The sequence below is a fragment of the Lissotriton helveticus genome, chromosome 11 (genome assembly GCF_964261635.1).
Source record: "Lissotriton helveticus chromosome 11, aLisHel1.1, whole genome shotgun sequence".
Classification (NCBI taxonomy): Eukaryota; Metazoa; Chordata; class Amphibia; order Caudata; family Salamandridae; genus Lissotriton; species Lissotriton helveticus.
In genome coordinates, this window is record NC_136072.1 from 777,672,461 (window position 1) to 777,694,367 (window position 21,907).

Genomic DNA, 21,907 nt, shown 5'->3' on the forward strand with positions numbered 1-21,907 from the left:
AAATAATCCAATCTGACATGTGTTTGGTGAGAGGCAGAAAAATACGTAAAACCAGGACCATTCATTACTTGTTTAGCCCAAACATCCGACAGCCCATGCAATAATCTCAGTTGTAGCAGGGATTTATACACTTTAGGTTTACGCCCTTGATACGATGTCCTGATGGATAGAGGCCAAACAACTCATATTTATGTTAAAATCCCCACAGACAATAAGCAGGAGGGGTCAACCAATTAATTCTACGTTCAGCCAATCTAACAGTGCTGGATCGTCGAGCACTGATCCATAGACCGAGCCCAGTGTGAACATACTATTGACTACACAGCAATGTGTAATTACCCATCTTCCCAATTTATCAGCAATGCATCGTAGAAAGGTAGCTAAGCCCGTCCACGCATCCTTGTGAGTGGAGGCTTTTCAACCTGGGCTTTATTCTGGCCAAAAGGGAACCAGTGTGTACATGAGGGTCCAAGGTGGTACTGGAGAGGAAAGATTGGGAACGGGAGATGGATCTATATAATGCACACAAAAGAGAGATCAATAAAGAGAGAGGCTGTCCTTAAAAAATGTGACAAAATCTGAAATGATGAGTGTGGGAAATCTAGTGTGGCACAGGCAGGGCACTGGTGTAGTGGGAGGGTTGGACACTAGACTTACGAGGATGGTGCTCGGAATACACAGGTCATGGCGGGCTACGTGGTGATTGGGTCGCCTGCCTCCACTGCTTGCGGTGGGGGGAGATAAAAGTATGGTGATCCCAGAGTGAGGGGGGCTGAGAGGGGGTGAATTGTTAGCTGTGAAGCTGTTTTGCCAAGCAAATATAATACTTTAAAAAAGAAATGCCATGGTAGTGATAACAATATTCTAGAAGGTTTTTACCAGAGACGCCTGCATTATCATACCTATGAATTATTTACAAACACAGCATTTTGTAAAATATAAATTGCATTTCTATGTTTTTGGAATTATATATTTGCCTGTCTCTCGATAGTATTACCTTGGCAGTTGATTCAAGTTGTTACAATTATTTTTTTACACGTCCGCAGAGATCTGTATTGTTAAAAGGTGTTTAAGGACCCTCCAAAAGGTAGGGTATGGTGAGCTAAATTGTGCTAGTCAAGGTGAACAGAAAAATGAATTGAACGGAAAGAGTGATTGATTGACACATGGACTACAATGCTTTTGTATAATGGGGATGAACTTGCAAATTAAAAAATGGCAACATATCTTTTAAGTATCGTACTATTCTGTACCATTTCAATGTTTAATGAGTTCTCAGCACAGCAAGTAACACATATTATTTATTAATATGTTCTTGAATGCACCTCAAAAAATAAAAACAGCTACCGCTACATTGTAGAAAAGTTTGAATTGTTATAAAAACTTTGCCCATTAGGTAGGGTGATATTTCTTATTTTTCTTCGAATAAATTCAGATAAACGAGCAGAATATGTCTTTCTCAGTCAGGAATCTATGCAGTTACAGTAACTTGGTCAGCATTTCCATAACTGTGTGTAAAGTAGACAGCCACAAAACAAGAGAACATTGTGTACTCCGCATGCAGAGCACAACAAAATTGTCATGGATAAGTACACTCACTGTATTCAAAGAGAATATGAACAATGTGGAAAGGTGCCCAACACACCGTGAAGAACAGAACAACTATAACCATCATCATCACTGCCCGCTTCTTCTTCCTGCAAAGATCATAAAAAAGGAATCAGGAAAGGTTTTCTTCTCTGGCAGTGCAATCGATAGTCATGCTAGTTTATGCTTCAGATACATGCCTGTAGATCCCGTGTCTTTCTATATCCAACATATTTTATCATCAAACATTCACACCTGTGCTTATCATTTATTCTGTACATTCCGATATTGATCAATGCCCTTCACATCCTTTTTCACGGCTGTAAGGCCAAATATATTAGAAATCCACATCAAAAGTAATATTCACCACTTGGAACATGCTTGGGGGTTCAGTAGTCACTCCTGTCTGTTTATTACTTTATGTGAGTGGGGAAAAGGCAGTGAGAGTAAAAATATAAACAAAGTTAGCAAGAAATGAACATTTTGGAAAATGTTATTCAACACAAAGAAAATAGACACCGTGTGCACCAGACACTTTAAAACCTAAAATCTTATTCCTTCACTTTGAATGATGGAAGCAAATATCGAATTTTCACAAATGATCGGAAAAATTGAAAAAAATTATTACTTATGCACAAAAATATTATTAGAGAGTCTCGTTCCACAGCAATACATTTTCTTAGTGACCTTCAGATATATATGCTTATACCTCCTGTCACAATGGCAAAGCTCTCATTGGCAAATTAAACTGACCCTTCAGGCAAAGCCACTGGTACTCAAGCATTACCAAGCGAACTCTGTAAACAACTTATGGACCAACTTCTTCTAACTTTTATGCAAGTTATAAAGGAAATCATATCTGGCTCTTCAAGCCCACTTTCCTATGACTTAGTCCATGTTAGCATATTTTTAAAAATGATAAACCATCTCTTAGACTAGGCTCTTTGCAGTGGGGGATACCACTGGCCACACAATCTTTCCTGCAGCATTAATAGATTCAGCTAAACAAGGATCTCACCCAGGGACCCTCATTGCACTAAATGCCAAATAGGCGCTTGATCGAGTTCAACTATAATGTGACAGTTTGGACTCTGCCATCGATTCTCAGGTAGGATTCAAGTTTTCCACTGCTCAGCATGGGCTAATTTCATGACTAATGGCCAGTCCACTCTGCATTTGATATTACACAGAGCACCCAAAGAAGGTTATCTCCTTCTTACAGTCCCCTTTGCCCTGTATATGGAGCCATTTTTATAACTGCTACTAAAGTTAGGGGCTTATTTACAAAAAACTGATGCATCATTTCGTTAAAGCAGTGATGCGCTAGTTTCCTTGCTCCTGCAAGAGAAACCCTTGTGCCACCATGGATGCGCTGTATTTACAATATGGCGCACCATGGCGCAAGGATTGACAGCTGCTTCAGAAATTTTGACATAAAGGCTGGCAAAAACCCCACACATTGCTGGAGTTGTGTCGTAAGCCTGATGCAACTCCAGAAATGCATGTAGGGGGCCTATTCTTAATGCTCTGGGTCACTCCTTATTTCTGCTCCAAGCAGGCGTAAGGTTTTGACGAAGTGGCGTCCTAGAAGAAGGGCAGTGAAATCTTGTAGATTTCACTGCGTCACTTCTAATAGGCTTTCTGGTGTGGGAACACCCACCCAGCATACATTATACCTGACAAAGGTATAATGTGGCGCAGGGTTTACAAGGTGATGCATCTGCCTAGATACGCCACTTTGCAATTAGGGTGCAACCTGGTGCATTGTTTATGCCACTACCTCATCACAAAAAGTGACGCAACGGCTGCATAAAAGTGTTGCAAGCGGCTTGTAAATAAGCCCCACAGTTACAATACCTTTATTTCCACCTCTCCAAGAGGAATTGATGAGTTCTTGCCTAGGCAAACTACATACTAATTATTCAAATTCACTATATGCACCATCAGTAATAGACATTCTGGCCTCGGAGTTCAGCTCCATTTCCGGTTAGAACTGTAATAAAAGGAAAACACACTTTTCTTACTGTTGCACCATTTAGGTCAACTGATGCAATGCTCGACCCTTATATAGTTAATTATAGCATGTTGCGGACTGGCTTCCTGGGAAAATCTTGGACCCTGGACCTGAGAATCAGGTTGGATATGAATAACATCTCTTAAAAAATGCTTCCCTCTTTGGTGGGTAAGATTAACTAGATCAAAATGCTTCCTTCCCTTCCTGAAAATATTGCGTTTTAGAGGTATACGCCTTTCTGTCCTTTTTACATGACTAGTTCTGGTTTCTTCAATCTAGTTTCCTCAATCTCCCCTCGAAGAGGAGTGAATTGGCATTCCTTAACTTTAGTTTTATTATAGGGTTGCACTAGTGAAGAGGCTATGTTAGCATAGGATATCTCATCAAATCCAACCTTCCCTAATGTCTCATTTAAGAGTCCTCCCCATCTGTTTTAATATCAATTTTCTAACACCATTTGACATCTAGGACGTATGATTGAATGGCCTTCTAGACCTGTGCCTCCACTGATGCAACAATTTCAAGCATCTTCAGGTTTTCGTGCTCTTTGGGCACTTTCCTATATGGAAAAACCCAACCTCACCTGAAATGTTTTAAGTTCTTAAGAGTTTTCACTGTTTCGATTCTAAAGTACAACTCACCCACCAGCTATACCATTTCTTAAATCTTTTTTGGAGTGCCAAAATGAATTTAGTATTTTCTGTTCTGAACTTTTTAAATACCTGAAAATTCCACAATACTATCAACTCACTGGTTTAGAAGTAGATTTTCGGTTTATCACTGTTTTATCTATGTTATATAAAAGATCATCTTTTAAAATGTAATATCTTTTTTACTCTGTAGTTAATTAAAATCATTACAAAATCGATCAAATTGAGCATTAAAAATAAAACTAGAATTGACAGTTGTAGGAAAATGCTTCTTTTTGTGTGGTTAGCCCCCACTTTCTGCCTGATTTGATTTCAAACTGTAAGTTTGAGCCGACACTATAAGTCCCTAGTACAAGGTACCCCGGGTACCTACGGCATGGGTACTAATGAGGTCCTCTGGCGCCCCTCACCAAGGCTATGCACTCTGCCACTGCAGGCAGCATGTCTTGAAGATGCAGGAAAACCCAAAGAGTCATTATGGCGCACAGCCCTGTGTGCCATGCCTCCCATGCACTACATAAGGTTTAGGAAAGCCATCCCTACTGCAGGCATTCATCCCTAAGGCAGGGTGCACTATATTGTGTGTGTGGGCCTATTTGCATGAGCAGTTAAGCCCCTACAATGTCGAAACATTTCTGTGCTGTAAGTGAACAGGCGAGGCCGGTGCAGGTAAGAGCGGTGGGGTGGGAAGGGGCGGGAACAGGAAGTTGACAGTCAATGGAATCAGGAAGATGAAATAAATAAATAAATAAAACCATCTACCTTGCGCTCACCACAAGGTGAGTGTTGTTTTAAAAAAAATGTCTTTTCCCTATTCTGTTGTCTGTCAACTTTCCCCTGTGCCCCACCTGCCCCACCGCTCTTACCCACAACGGCACACCTGTAAGTGAACAGGGAAGCTAGAAAGAGAACATTGGCTCGATACTCGTTAACACGAGTTTCCTAGCTTCATAATGGCTTCACTGATTTCTAAGATGGTTGGCACGAAAATCCTTGTCTTAATAAATCCTCACTGACAAGGCCGGACTGGCTACCAGATGTTTTGGTGGGCTTCCAAGCTGGGGGCCAATTTCACTCTGGTGGGGGCTGATTTTGTTCATGGGGACCTGCATGTACTACTAAATAAAGAAAGTAAAACAAATGGTTTTAAAGCATACTTTAAAATGATTTGGTTTTGCATTGTTTACTTAGAAATGCCTAGTAGCCAATCTGCTCTGCTCGCTAATGCCATTGATAAATGTATTAATAAATTCACACAGGAGACCCCCAGACATGTTTCTGACCTTATGGGGTGAGAGCAAACACTCTTAGAGGGCAGAAACAATACCTGCTCTGATGGAGTGGGTGATTCACTTGTGGAGAAGTGTGGCTGAATGGTTGGAGCGGCAGACCCTGATACAGAGGTCTAGCCCGGGACCAGGGTTCAATTCCCCGCCTTGGTGGGTCTTGGGCTAAAAATTCCACAGACCTGATAATTCTCGCCTCGGTGCCTATTCCAATCATGGAGTCCCACTCTGCAACTCTGGGCAATAGCTTGCTTAATCTCCACAACGGCCCCCACAACGCTAAGGATGCCTGGCCTCCACCTTGGGGGTGCCCAGGAGTGGACACCTCACAGGGAAAGCCAGGATGGGTTCCACAGCAGTATTCGTACAAGTGCCTAAGACTCTTGCGGGTTAGTAGTGCGCTATACAAGTATCGATTTACATTTACATTCACACCTCCTCCAGTAAAGGATGTCCTTCACGTGAGGGAAACTTTAAAGGCAATGACGCTTTTGAAATCCAACCCAGGAACCTTTCAGATAGTGCGAGAGGGAATCCACTTTCCTGCTCCACTTTTGGCAAGAGGAAAGGCAGGAACATTAGTTAGATGAGGAGGAGGGTTCCCCTCAGCCTGCACCACCCCTAGGGCTGGGCAGCCAAGGTGAAACCCTCTCCTGAAATTCCACAATCTTGAGATGGTGAGACAACTCCCAATCCCCAAAGGAAGTAGTCACTATAAGGTGTAGACACCATAAAGGTAAGTAGCCCATTGGCTACTATATGTCATCCCTTGTAACACCCCTAAATTTAGTATTTAGGTGGCTCTCCAAGACCTTGACTTCAGTATCCATAGACCTTAGGAAGAAAAAAGGAAGAAAATGTGCTGGTGATCCAGGAACTGAGCTCTGCTGCAGAAGAAACAAATGCCAAATATTGCCAACTGTAAAAGGACTCGACAAGCGTGGTCTGCCGTCCCTACCTGAGACCTATGTAGCCTCCAATAATCCCAGAGCCCTACCATGCTTTGTCAATTACCTGGGACCTCCCATTTGACTAGTGATACTAATCCCCTGCACAATGTCTGTAAAAGACCGCTACAAGGTGAAGACCGGCACAGACTGTCCACCAGCTTGAAGTAACTTCACAGTACCTGCAACCGACACTGGAAACGGCGCCACTCCGGTGAGCCTGTACGCGCTTTCTGGTGGCTTCAACTGCCTAAAGCAGCATCTTGGACATGACCCCTGACCGCAATGTACTGCTCCCAGCACACTTGTAGCTGACCGCTGCTGATGAAGAACCATTCTGCATCCCAAGACCCCCAGCACCACCGATCCAGGTAGCCCAGAACTGCCTGCTGTGCTTGAGCCCTCGGACTTCCAAAACTCTAACTCCCATGGAGAACTTATCCTGAACTTTATCCCCCCAAAACTGTGTGGTGGAGCATTGCTTCTAACCATCACGAATGTAAATGTGTAGGTTGTACGCTGCTATATAACCGTATGCTTTTCCTCCCTTTGACCACAATGGTCTCTGTATGATGGTAGTGACTGCCATTGCATAACATCTGTTAGCATTTGTGTCTTGAATTACATTTGGTTAAAAATCGACATACAAGCATTTATTAGGTGTTGAACCAAGTTCTTGGTTTCTAAAAATATATTTAAAGATGCAACTTAATTTTTCCTAATTGGTCTCATATTTATTCTTGAGTGTGTTTCATTTATTGCCTCTGTGTGTGACAACAAATGCCTAGCACTACCCTCTGATATGCTTACCTGCTCGCGCACACCACCACAAAAAGAGCATTATAATTATCTTGCTTTTTCCTCTGCACACCTATTGTGGATCCACTTGACTCTCTACACAGTGTACTTCATTTTAGTTCACTATATAGAGATCCAGCATCCTACAACAGTCAATCTCATTATTTTCATACTAAAAGTGAACAGGGACGCTTGTAAATATGGATAAGATAATTAAATAATACATTGGTTAAAAAGGTGGCTTGACTTCCTGAGTCTGAGCAACCAGTTTACTCTTTGGTATTTTTAGGAATTTAGTTAGACAGTAAGCCAACTTCATGTCTGCAGTGTTAAAACATTCCTTTAATGTAGAATGGTTCAAATCACCAGATGGCAGAAGGCTGGGAATAGTAACCATTTTTTCTATGTGAAGACTATTGAAGCAGCAATAGATATGAGCCAGACTTTTCTTACATTGGGCAGAGTCTCCGCAGGCATCTGACAAACTTTGATATTTTCAATGTTGGTATATTTCTCCATTGTCAAATTGTTCAAACCGGAGTCTAGCAGAGCATTTTTTGAATTTAATTGAAGAGCTTTCTACTAAATAAGGCTGCAACATGTTTTTACTATTAGAAAATAAAACTACACCATGGTGTTTTAGAAGATTGCAGTATTTTGAGTCTATTTCGAAGGAAATAACATACATTTATTTTGTAAAAAAAAAACTTTGAAGTGCTGGCACGAGTAATTGGCTTCCCAAGCTTATTGTGTGTTTGAAATATTGTGTGATATGGAGCTTAGATAAATTGTCAAATTTGCTTGTTCGAAACGCCCTTTCAAGATCGAGCCATAGAAATGATTTTAACAAGCATATTTTTGCAGTTTTATATTGATACCAAAAGCTGATTATGTGCAATTCTTGAAAGAAGTAACTGTCCTTAAGATGTAGAACGTGTAAAAGAGAATATATATCTGAATAAGTTACATTGAACTATATCCAGCCATGCTTTTTGAGGGATTTGAAATATTTACTATCCGTAATTTAAAACAGGCATACATTTACTTTTAATTTCCCCCGACATCGGCTTTAATGGTGGACCAGTCAACCAACTTGACAGCCTTATCTTAGCAAACATTAAGGACTTGGGGGGCGTGGCCAAGGCGGCAAGCATGGCGGGCGCGATCTAAGCGAGCTCCGTACCGCCGGCGCCATATCCTTATAACTATCCTGCACCGTCCCGACCCACGGTAGCCCAGGTTGGGCGACTGACTGCTGGAGGCGGAGGGAGAGCCCCGGTGGCAATCTGGGCGATCCAGGAGCGCACACTCTGGAGATCTGAATCCTGCGACGGTGGGGCCTGCGCCGCACGCCGGAGCCGGGACCTCGAGTCTGGTGGACTCCGGCCGGAAGTGAGGCGAAGCTGGGGTCGGCGAAGAAAGGTGTGCCCGCCTCCACTCTTGGCCGTAGACGATCCGGGGCCGCGGACCCTGGCGGGAGAACGACACGCCGCAAAGTGCTGCGGAAGGGTCCCGGCGCCGTCCTGAGGCTGGGACATCAGCAGGTGTGGGGTAAGCTGACATCGCGAAGCGAGCGGCGTTGAGGGGGGAGGGGTAGCTCCCTCAAAACGGGCCGCTTCCACTCGGCGGTCGAGTCGGACCGCGGGAGCCCGGTAGCCCGGGAGCAGTGGGGGCTTCTGTGTTCTTCCACCCGGCCAGCCCCCCTCCCCTCCCCCGGCAGAGGCCTGTGGGCCGGGACGCGACCTGTGGCTACTGTAGGCGGCGGCTTCCTGCGGGCCCTATCCGGGCTGTCAGCTGCGGCACTGTGTGTGTGGGTACACCTCGTCCGGCGGCTAGGTCGAGCCACGGAGCGGGTAAAGCCCCCCCCGGGGACTCTGAGGATTGAGTGACCACTACCTGGACGACGGAGTGTGGGGCAGGTCAGACACGGGTGCCTCCGCGTCTCTGCAGTATGAGCCCTCAGCAGGGGGCGCACAACTTTGTGGGACGACCATCGGCTCTGGGTCGGAGGCGCTGGAGGCCATATTACTGGAAAAGAGCGCCTGTGCCTGGGGATGCTGCCGTGGATGCTGCCGTGGTGGGGTGCGACGATGCAGTGCCGCGAATAGGCACACGGATCTCCTGGGCAGCTAGGACGCACCCCCTACTACACCTGAGAGAACAGGAGGATTACTACCAGAGGCCCCCACCCAGAGTGGAGAGAGCGGCTGCCCGATGCCCCTACAGCCTACTTGAACTATATATTTGCGCCCGTGGCTTACCATGACGAGGGGCGGCAACAGTGGTGGCACTACAAAACAAGGCTCGATTGACAAATTTACAGGGCCAAGTGGTGGAGCGGGGGCCTCCGGGGGTCAGCAGGGACCGGGCCCGGATAATGCGGCCCTTACGGCAGCTATAAAGCAATCCAGGGACATGCTGGACGCAAAAATTGGGGCCGTTGGGGCTGACGTCACCTTGCTCCGACAGGATTTGCGAAACGCTGTCGCCCGTATTGCTGAAACTGAAACCAGAATCACGGGGGTGGAGGATGACGTGGCGACCCTCAAGAAGAAAGTAGCCGCCATAGAAGGGATTCAGAAGGGCCTTGCGCTCCGGGCTGAGGACGCGGAAGGGCGGGTCCGGAGAAACAACCTGTGGTTTGTGGGATTTCCAGAGGACAGTGAGAAAGGCAACATGGAGGCATTCCTGACCCAGTGGCTGGAGGGGTGGCTCCCCCCGGAGTCCCTCGCGCGCTGCTTTGTGGTTGAGCGGGCACACCGGGCACTTCTCCCGAAGCCGCCGGTGGGCGCTCGCCCTCGACCTGTGATAGCCAAGCTGCTCAACTACCACGACGCAACACTATCCTGAGACAGGCCCGCGCAAAAGAGCCCCTAATGTATGAAACTCACAATCTTAATAGGTGCACACACTTATAATAGGCCCAATCATACGTCTAGAATAGATTACATTCTTCTGGACGTATGTTTATGGAGTACCCTGAGCGACATGGAGATTATTCAGACCATTGAGAGCGACCATAATCTTCTCTCTCTAGTCCTATCTCCTGAGTGGCTCAAGGGCAAGGCTGGGTCACAACTACCGTCAGCATCCAACTCTCAGATGGTCAGTGTATCTAACTGTGGGAGACGACTGAAGTGGGCCAAGCTTGTCTTATCTGTTGAGAAAGTTGCGGCCATAGGGGCATTTCTGGCTGCAGCCCAGAGCAAATTAGGCTCATTGACTCATGTGCCTGAGGAGGCCACGCAGATTTTTTGTGATCTTATTAGGGCCCTATGTAAGCTCTTCATTTCCCCTAGTGGTCCCTCTGGTGCGATTATCAGGGTTAAACCCATGAATAGACAGGGATGGTTCACGACAAAATGCAGGTCCATGAAAAAAGCTTTGATAGGGCAGTCAAATCCCAACTAGCAATTAGGACAGCAAGGAAGGACTACTCCCTCACCTTAAGGGCGGCGAAAAAGGAGTGGGAAGAGAAGTTTTGGGAAGTTCTTTTGGTAGCAAGTAAGGGAAAGGATGCAAGGGGTTTTTGGAGTTTGGTTAGAACTAAGAATAGGCCAGATGAATCGCTGGTCATGTGTAATATCCCCGCTCAGAACTGGTACAACCATTTTGAGGCCCTGTACTCTCGACCCGAAGGGGACCTTAGTGAGTCTTTTTCCTTGGGGGTTGATGCAAATGTTAGTGTCACAGATGGTTTTACCGCGAGGGAGGTGGAAGCCGTAATTAAGTCCCTGGTTCCATTAAAAGCAGCTGGGCCGGATGGGATACCAGGTGACTTGTTACGAGCTGATCCCAAGGAATGGGGGCATCTGGTCGCCACCCTATGAAATGCAATCGTGGGAGGCGCACTAGTACCTGATTCCTGGAAGGGGGCAGAGGTTGTCCCGATATTCAAAAAGGGGTGTCGGGACAACCCCGCTAATTATAGGCCCATTAGCCTCATTGACTCTTCCCAAAAGGTGGTCGGGAAGGTGATTTTGGGGAGGGTCCTTCAATGAGCTGATGACAATAAGATACTGTCTGACTTTCAGGCGGGATTCCGTTCAGGTACTGGGACGATCGAACAGGCCTTTAGGCTGATGCTCCTGTATTGGAAGGTGGTGGTGCTGGGCAAGGGCAGTCTTTATTTGGCCTTCATTGACCTGAAGACTGCCTTTGACCTGGCACCGAGGGAGGAGCTATGGAGGGTTCTGCAGGGGTTGGGGCTGCCCCCTTATATCCTGTCGCTCTTGATTAAACTTCATACAGACAATTATGCACGGGTGCGGTGGGGTACTAATGGGGAGAAAACCAATAGGATCCCGGTGTGCAGGGGTGTCCGCCAGGGATGCGTGTTAGCTCCCACACTATTCTCCCTGTATGTAAATGGTGTGGTAGAGCACCTGCTCAAAGAACCAGCAGATGCTCCTTCCCTGGCGGGTATTCGGATCCCCACCCTGCTCTTCGCCGATGATACCCTTCTCATCGCAAAGACACCCCAGGGTCTCCAAAAGCTCCTCAACCGTTTCCAGGAGTTCTGCTCTCTCAGGGGCTTGACGATCAATGTAGATAAGACCAAATACCTGACCATGAATCCTCCCCAAAAACTAGGGCGCCCCCCGGTTTTTAATACTGTCCCCCTGGAGAGGGTCTGTGAGTTTGATTATCTGGGGATCCGCCTTAGCAATTTTATGAGTTGGACCCCACACATTCACAAGATGCTGCTCAGCCACAAAAGGGTGGCTGGCGTCCTACTCAGGGAACATCGTTCATCTTCTAAACATTGCATTTCCCCGGTATTAGACATTTACAAAGCTAGAGGGGTTACTGCCGCCCTGTATGGGGCGGAGTTGTGGGGCACCTCTAACCTTGAGGTATTAGCTAAAGCGGAAAGTAAATTCCTGAAAGAACTTCTGGCTCTTCTAATGAGTACACCCACAGTACCGGTGCTTCTCGATTTGGGCTGCAGACTAATTATGGACCAGGCGCGACTCCGGCCCTTGCTCTTGTGGGCTCGCTTGTGGAGGGTCCCTGAGCTAGCCTCATATGCAGCAGGTCTGTCTGAGGTGATTTGCAATGGAGGGATGGCACAAAATAAAATGGTTAAGGGATGTCAATAGTCTCCTAGGGGAGCTGGGTCTGGATGATTCTTGGGTAACTCGATCTGCCCCCCCCAAGGCCACCCTGCAGAAACTTTACTGGGACTGGGTATCTTCTAAACTTATTAGCAACCCACGACACTGCAATTCGACCGCTGCATTCTTAAAAATCAAAGACGTGGTGGCATATGAGCCCTATCTGGACCTCATCACTATTCCAATGGACAGGGCTCTCTACTTTAAGTTCAGAGTGGGCATTTTACATCTAGGCAACCTGGTGTCCAGGTGGAAATCATCTTCCCAGTCCTCCCCCTTCTGTGCTTTGTGTTCGACATGGGTGGAGACGGTGGCACACATTCTTTTTGAATGCCCGGACTATTGTGCTCCAAGGAGGCGCTGGCTCACACCATTGTGTAGACTTTTAGGTACACGCCAGCACTTGGTGGCCCTCCGTATTTTACTGACTGATACATCCTCCCCTATTGTCTGTGGTGTTTCAAAATGTTTAAAATGTACATGGTTGATTCGTTTAAAAAGGCTCTCCATCTCAATTTAATTCTTTTTTAACTATTTATTGTAAAAGTCCGATTGCTCTATCCTTTTTAAACTACAAATTTATTTTATTTGGCCTCATAAACGTATTTTCTATTATATGTATGTGTTACTTTTAAGATATTTATGTATCGAAATAAAGCATATCGAATGAAAATCACAAGATTCTGATATTCCCGGACTATACTAAGCTGGTACAGCAACAGCGACAATCCTTCACTGCAGCTAAGGCGCGACTGCGAGATCTTAAAATCCAATACGCCCTGCTTTATCCGGCCCACCTACGGGTGGTCTTCCAGTCCCGGACGCAGTTCTTTAACTCGCCTGAGGAGGTCTTTGCTTGGACAGACGAGACAGTTCGCATCAGAGTACATACCCCTCCGGGTCGCGATTCCGACTCGTCCTCCACGGCTGGGCCCCCGAGAACGCCCCGGAAGTCGAGAAGCAGGAGCAACTGGAGAGCGCGTTCGCAGAAGCGCCCACCTCCCCGCGATGTGGCGACGGGGGACACCAATGCTGCTGACACTCAAACTTTGGAGCCCTGAGGCCCCGTGCTACTCTGCTATTCTTTGGCACAGGGCCCCGGATGTCTACTGACGGATCATGATGGCACCGGGGACGAAGATTATCCTTGAGACTCGCCACCAGAACCCTTGCTTCCTTGTGCATGTGTAGAGGGTTGACGTGGGTCGGGGGATGCCATGGGGAGGGCGGACATACCCCCGTGGTTAGCGAAGTTAGTTGGGTAAGGGGTAGGTTAAGATCGGGTGGGTAGTTGGTGGGGATCCATTGGCATAGTAGGTCTTTAGCCACCCGTTGGGGGCTGGCGATACTCTATACCGCGACAGGTACTTCAATGTTGCTGAGGTATGGGGTGAGGGGGTGGTTGGGAAGTTGTGGGTATGGCTTGGGGCAAGGGAAGGGTAGGGAGGCTGTTGGGGGGAAGAGGCGGGGGAGGGTCGAAGGGGGGGTTGGAGGAGTTGGGGCAGTTTGTATCGGCACAGTGTCCATTCGAGTCCGGTTAGAATTTTCTGTGTGTGTGGTCTGCGACACCTGGGGCCCTGACCTATTTGCCATTCGATGGCGGTTGACACCCATGAGACAGACCTACCGCAGGCGTCCCTGCGTGTTGTGAGTTGGAATGTGCGGGGAATGCTCGATAAAATAAAGAGGGGCGCAGTCTTGCGACTGGGGAAAAGGGAAAAGGCGGACGTGCTACTCTTACAGGAGACACACCTCCTGGGGACCAAAACTCTTAGCTTGCAGCGATATGGTTACCAGCAGGTGTTTCATGCAGGTTTTGTGAAGGGGTCGCGGGGGGTTGCGGTCCTCATCCATCGCAGATTGGCCTATGTACATGAAACACAATGGATTGATAGTCATGGCAGATATGTTTTCATTAAGGGAAGGGTGGGAGATGAACCCATGGTCTTTGGTAGTGTATATGCCCCGGCTCCGCTGCAGGAGGCTCTCATAGAAAAATTGTTTGATGTGTGGGCTGAAGTTCCGAATGTGATGGCGATAGTGGGTGGCGACTGGAATGATGTGATGAATGGGCGTATGGATCGTTGTAGACCTGGAAGGGGTCTAATGGCGAATACCCCCACTAGATTGAGTAGCATGGTGCAGGGGATGGGCTGGATTGATGCATGGCGATACCAACTAAGCATGGGCGGATCTAGCGGATCTCGCGTACGCGAAATTGCGGATTTACGGATTCGCAATCCGCGAAGATCCGCGAACTCAAGCGGATTTGCGGATTTTTCCGTTTTTTGTGTTGGCGCGTGTTCGCGCCGATTTTGGGACAAGTTCGCAATTGCGAACTTACTTTTCGGCTTGCAACGGCCGCGACTATGTTGTTTCTACGTCTGGTTTATCATCACAGGTTCACAGCACCCTCTGTTTCACCACTGCCACCCTCTGGGACACCCATGCCACCCTCTAGTACATCCTCACTGGCACCTATTAGGTTTATTTATCACTGTAGATTATGGTGGTTGAAAAAAGCAAGCACACCTGCCCTTCTTCAACTGCCATCAATTAATTTGTGTTTCATTAATGTGTCAGTAATTTTGAAAGTTCCAGTCTGGCTGGCACCTGCTTCCTTCCTTATCTGTAATTTGCTTTTTGTTGCAGTGAAATTTTTTTTTTACAGGACCTTTATGGTGCTATTCTATGAGCCTGCTGTTTGGGTCATAGCAGGGTCATAGAATTGTTGCAAACTCTGGAGGGGCCCATCAGGAAGCACTACCTTGAATGTTACTAATGTTAAGTTTGAACTTTTGCACCTGCTCATTGCTTTCATTTTAGCTAAAATCGTTTTTTTTGCAATTTCGCGCGTTTTTTGGGGCGCGAATCTGTGCGAGATCGATTTCGGAAGCCGCGAATACGTGCGAATACAAAATTGTTTTTGTTGCGACGTGTATGTTCGCGTGATCTTGCGCGTGTTCGCGAGGCGCTTCTAGCTATTCGTTTGCCAAGTTACCCTATCGGTCGTACACGGGCGCGGCCATCTTGTTGGCGTGACGTAATTCCGTTTCCGCCCGCTATGTGTAATCTCGCAAAGTGTGCTGCTCGCTAGTACAATTTCGCGCGTACTCGCAAGGAAAATCTCGCGCGAACTTACCCACGCGGTCGTGAACGGGCGCGGCCATCTTGTTTCTCATTCATTGCTATGGTTCTGGGCATGCTTTCTGTATCCTCTCTCAATCTCTGCCATCCTTTGCTTGTTTGAAGTTTTTTTGATCTAATTTTACTTATTATCTAACCCTCTATTTTTCTAGCTCTATATATTTGTGTTTTCTGCAGCTTTTATTTACTTTTAAACTACTTTTTTAAACTCTTTTCTTTTCTTCTTCACTATTCTATTTCTTCTTTATCATTTAAGTTTATTTCTGCCCAGACCATGGTAAAGGGAGCCGGGAAGCACCCTGAGAAGGGGAAGGGTCCCGCACCCCGTGCCCGGCTCCCGTGCGGGCGTTTAAGGGGGGAGCAAGTGGTCCCGAGGGAGATCTTCAGCGCGGAGGAAGTGGCGGCACTGATCTTCCACGTCCAGCGCCGCCTCCCCAAGACGATCCTGGGAGGCGGCAAGATCGCGACCGGCTATGGCATCCGGGAGCGCCGCCAGCGGTGGGAGAAGGTGTGCCGGGCCATGTACAAGATCTCTGGGGTCCGGCGCACATATAACCAGGCCACCCACCGCTGGACCGATGTCATGGACCGGGAGCGGGACTTGCTGGACGCGCTCGGCGTAGAGGTCCCCGGGCTTGGTGAGTAGTAGTAGTAGTACATTTACTACTCTGTTTTATCCTGCTCTGTTATTTGCAAATCTTTGTTCTTTACCAAGAGCAATAATGCTGCCGATTACATTGAGGTAAATTATATTTCAAAATCTTCTATGCATTTCATTTTCAGGTGCACTGCTCTCCTTCTCAGTAGCCTTGCTTGCTACTATGCTTCTTTGTTTTGTATGTTGTGTTCAGAAGCATTTCATTGGCCTGAGAAATTATGTATGAGTGTACTGTAAAGAAAAGAACTGCGTAATGCTAGACAGTAAGGGTCATATTTTCAATTACCGGCGCATCCCTGCAAAGTAGCAGGGATGCGGCAGTAATTGTGTGCCATGCCACCACCACCCATTGGCCCAAAACGTCACAGAAGCCTTACGCATCTGTGCCGTAAAGGCAGCGCATTGCTGGAGTTGCGTGCCAACGATGGCGCAGCTCCAGCAATGCTCTGGGGTACCCTATCTCCCCAATGCTGCATCAAGCCGTACGTCGGCTTCAAGCGCGCAGGGTTTGAGTCATGCATCATTGTCCTAAAAATGACTGATTGACATCTTGTAGATTTCCCTCAGCCACTTTTAGGATTCGTTCCTGCGCAGGTACGCCCTCCCTTGCGCCGGAACGCCCCCTGATGGCGCAGGGCTTTACAACGTGATGCATCGCCCATATGCCCATATGTGTTTTTTTTTTTAATATATACGCCGCACCAACACCATGGCGAGTCTTTTGTTCTGCCGCTGCGTCAGAAAAGGCACGCAACAATGGAGGAAAATCAGCCGCAACTTCCGCAAGGGACTTATAAATCAGCCCCAACAGACTGAAGTCCAGTCCTTCCTTTAGACAGTCACATGGCTATCAGAAGAAATAGTGGCGGTGGTGGCGGGTGGATTGATAGTTTGAGTATTCACTGATCTGCAAGCAGGATGGACTTTGTCTGTCACGTGTTGCGCACTGCTGCCTGCAGTGCCAGGCCTAGGCAAACCTCTTTAGTAGTCTGTTTATTGAGTTACATAGGAACTTTCTAAGTCAACGTTCCGCAAATCAGGCAATACGAATAACGTAGTATACCACATGAGATAGATCCCGTGGAATAGTTGTCTATCTATTTGCTATTTTTCCAAAATATGTTGTTATTGTTCTTTTGAAATGTTTGATTTGGTTGAAAAATCTCATCCATGTTTTCTGGTTTTTCTTTCTTTCATGTTGTACATCAGCTCCCCCCAAGGGCAAGAGGACACAGGAGGAGGGTGCTGAGGATGCAGGCCAGGATCGGGCAGGCGAGGGCTCCTTTGCTGGCCCCAGTAAGTTTACATTTTAATAAACAGTACCTATTTTTTCCTAGCGTTCCTCATTCGATTTTTTCTAAATCGTCTTTGATCTTCTTGTAGACTGGATATAAATTCTTATCCTGCCTCGAATATGACTCCCTGTGGTATTACTAGACTATTCTTATTAGTCTGTCTGTGTAGCTAACTAAGATTGGACATTTGGCAATTCCATTGGACTCCCATTATATTCAGCAATACCTCTATGCACTGTCTCCTTACTGACTAGATAGTGTGGCAGAGTCATTCAGCTCCCGAAGTCACCGATTATAGATCCCCAATGATCTCTAGATTATCGTACGCAGGACAAGAGAGTAGTACGGAGTCACAGCACAGTCAAGAAGTGTCAGAGGCACTCATGCTTGCAAAAATTCCAAAACCTTTAGCTCATCCACTCTAGTCTAGAGGAACAAAAACCACAGAGTCTATTTAAGTGTAAAAGCTTTATTAAAAGTAAACACATTTATTAAAATCTACTTTGTCATAAAACTATTTAACTGTAAACGGAAAAGTGGTTAGTGCTGACGATTAATTGGACACATTTCTTGTGGTCGAGCCGAACTCTCACCTAGTTTGAACTTGATCCTGGTCGTGTTCTTAGGACTCAGGAGTCAAGCTTCTGTCTGTTAGGAGAAAAAGTGGTGCGTGTTAAAAATCAAAAGCAAGCATTCATCAGTTGTGCATAAAAGTGCAGCAAGACAACAGCCTTCCCTGGAAAATGGGACATTTTTACTATGGAGTAGACAGTCACAAATTATTACATTGTATTCTGTTTTTTTAACATTTCTCCTAGACCAAATATTATATAGTAGTGAGTGGTGTATTCTAACATTCTTAAATGTACTTTGTAGGTGTAACATCTGGTGACGGGGCCAGCGCGGAGGTGGCTGTGTTGGACTTGGACTCGGAGGCCTCTGGGGAGGAGGCGGCGTTAGAAGAGCTGGTGGCCGTTCCTGTGGGGGATCAAACGGTGGTGGCGGAAACAGGTAAGCTATATATTCCTTACTTATTGAGATTGAAGACTGCATAGTGTGCTTTCTGCACGGGTGTATTACAATTACAAATCAACCAGGTAGTAGCCTCCTCGAAATGTACTTCGACTTAGCTGTGAAGTTTTTGGTGAGAAGAATCCCAATAAGTTCTTAGACGAACGTGATGGATGGGATGAACGAAAAGCGAAAGAAGGGTGTAAGTAAGTGGGACGCGAACTTGTATGATGGCTGGCAAAGAAGAACGATATGTGTTTGCTTGGACCCAGAGGTGGCTGGGAAGGAAAGAATATGGTATGGTGCATGGCTGGGTCAATGATGAAGCAAGGATGGGTGGAAGGACAGCAGCCTGGGTGGGTGAAACAGAAACTGTATGTGTGCGTATACTTTGACTGAATGGATGCCTGGAGCATGGTATTCTCTGACTCTTACATAGCACATGTGTATCTAGAGAGAGTAGATGGTCGCCAGGTGAAGTAAGTGTTACCTTGAAGAGCATGTACCACCGCACCCGCACGTCCGTCCCAGTGCAGGGAAGGCAAGGAAAAGAAATTGTAAATGTGTCCAATACTACCATGAATAGTAGCAGTACTTTGTATTGCGTTTGCATTCACAGCATATATCTGGTTATTACGGTGGACACTCCGTACCTCTCTTAATAACTTTAGTTTACTTGTAGTACGTCATTCATGTGTGGGTGTATCACTGTTCACTCAATATTAAGCAAAGCGCCTAAAGTCATCTCATCTGTCATTAAATACGTCCCATGTGAAGTGATAGATAATCAAATTAGTTAGCTTCTTCAGTTTCCTTTTCTAGTACTCATTTGCACTGTAGGGTGAAAGGTAAATTAATTAAGCAGTAGCCCTTGTAACAGAGTATTCTCAGTGCCACCCGTAATAGAAAAGTAATAGCTTCACCACCTGCATGTACTGGACCGGTACAGTAACGCAAGTCTGTCTCCATCATCATGGTGTGCAACTTTTTTTCTCGGGTGCAACTTCACTGTGCTGTGTCCATGTCATTCTGCCGGCTTGCATAAGATAACGTACCCATTTCCCTAAACAAGAGAGAAGAAGAAGAATAAGACTGGTGTACTGTCATAGTCGACTGTAATGGAAGTCCATAGTGGTCGTAGAATTAGTTCATTAAACTACCACTACTGTTAGAGCAAGGATGCAGAAGTGGGAGGTTACATAGATACTGTCCTCAATAGTTATGTACTGTGCTTTCAATTTGCTACTTGTACTCTGTGACCCAACTTTCGGCTCAATCACTTTGTGTTATTAATAAGGAGCATTGGTTACAGACTATGTCTTTCTTTCTTCATATAGTTGCTCCTTCCAAATCAACAACAAGGAGGGAGCAGGCTAGATTGGCCCGGCAACGGAGGCTGGAGGCCACAGTCGCCGAGTATCGGCGGCTGGTGGCCCTGGAGGAGGAGGAGGACACGCAGTCGAGCGGGGCAACATCTTCGACTGTGACCACTGCATCCTCCTCCGTGACTAAGCCAGCGGGACCGAGCCGGGCTAAGAAAGCCGACCGCCACCGCCAAGCAACCGAAATACCAGCTGCCCCCCACAGGAGCTGCAAGGAACGCCAACGCCGCCTACGAGTCCGCATGTCCAACCTGGAGCAGGAGGTCCTGAGGTATAAGACCTTGGTTAAGGGCCTCCGCTCCGAGCTTGCCACCCTCCGCAAGGAGTATGATGCCCATGCCGCATCATGCACCAGCACCAGCACCCTCCAGTAGTGGAGTGTCCCTTGCCCTTTTTTTATAGACTTTTGGGGGGTGGGATTTGGGAGTTGGGATCGTTTTGGGACGTTTCAGAGACAATCGTTGGGGTTAGGGTGGGTGAGGGAGATTATTTTGTTAGGGATAAATAAATATATTTTTCAACTTTATCTGACCATACCTGTTTTTTACTGCTTTTCAGTCTGGTGGGTGGGGGGCGGGGGTGTAACAGTAACTTTGTTTTCCTGAACAGTCGTAGGACTTTAGTAGTACAACCGTCAATCTCTTGTCTACTCCGAAATAATACTCCATTATACTACCTCCCACCAAACGCTTATCTTACCTGTAATTTGTGTTAGAAATTAGGGCTAGGCCCAGGGCTGGCTCCAGGTGAAATGGGGATTAACGTTGTCATTCCTGGGCGGGTGACATTTCCTCATTGCGGTGGTACTAGTGGTGTGACACAGTGGCAGTTGCATGCCTATGGAAAAAAAGAAAACGAAACCTTGTTTGTACTCCTTACTGTAGCATTACAACGGTTACGGTACGATCGAGAAAATAGCAGGTGACAGTACACTAGAACAGTGCCATAATGTAGCCTAACAAATGGTAAAGTATTGCAAGTATAACTAGTACTTGCGTTGAATTTATTTGACATTGGCTACTACTACTAGAAGATATAGTACTGAAGCTGAGTAAGTCTAGAAGATATCCTCGTATTCCTTCACCAGCCTGTTGCTGCTATCACCTTATCCTCCCCAGCAAGTGTGTGGAATTATTGATGTCATTTTAGTCAGACATCAAGCAAAACAACACAGCCCGGGGGAAGAGGGTTAGGGTTTGTAAAATGGATGGGAATGGGGGTTTCTTTTTGGGTAGGTTTTGTTGAGAGAAGAAAAAAAAAGCAGAGCATGGACAAACAATAATTGAAGATACAGAGTTTACAGACAATCTTTGGTTACAAACTAAAGGTAAGCACATGCAGTCACACTCATAGAATAAAAGACAACAATGGATACTGTATCTGTATTGCGTATGTTGTTGGAGTTGTCCTGTTGAAATTGGTAAGTAAGTTGCATGCAGCAAACAATTCCTCTTATTGGCGGCACTCCTCCATTCCAGCTGACGCTTCGTCCATCAATGTGGTGGTGACCACTGACAGAAGAGACACCCTGTCCACTGCCTGCCTGGCGGATGTTGACTGAAACCCGGCCTGTAATTATTGAACGGAAAACAGGAAGTGCTATTACAATACCACTGATAAATAAATAAAAGGTATGTACGCTGTGTGGTTCAAAAAGTGACACTTTGATTTCCCTAATAGACAGTACAATATTTTTGAAATTGCGTGCTCTGTCTGAGTCACCTTTTTAAGGATCAATAAGTATGGCCAAAATATTATAGCGGATCTTTCCCCTCAAGGTGGGTGTACTACTGTGTTTTAGAACAAAATTTGACCTTCCCAGCAATGCTCCCACCAAGACCCTTACTAAAGCCAGTCGCAAAAATGTAGAAGAACCCAATCATATCTCCAAAAACGATGCCTAGCAGAAAAATGGTTACAAAACGTACTTTGAAAGTAACAGTAGACCCAAATACAGACCGTGGATTGTATTCAAACCACTTGCCTGCAAGCAAAAGTATCCATAGCCAGCATCG

At 46.4% G+C, this 21,907-nt stretch overlaps 1 protein-coding gene across 1 annotated transcript in view; it reads right to left on the reverse strand.

Annotated features, from left to right (window-relative positions):
• LOC144791167 (pyroglutamylated RF-amide peptide receptor-like) overlaps positions 1 to 21,907 on the reverse strand; it is a 1,198,913-nt gene that overhangs the window by 26,589 nt on the left and 1,150,417 nt on the right. Inside the window, exon 5 of the mRNA XM_078665819.1 lies at positions 1,600 to 1,697. Coding sequence (XP_078521945.1) covers positions 1,600 to 1,697 — 98 coding nt within the window. The remainder of the gene's footprint in view (positions 1 to 1,599; positions 1,698 to 21,907) is intronic.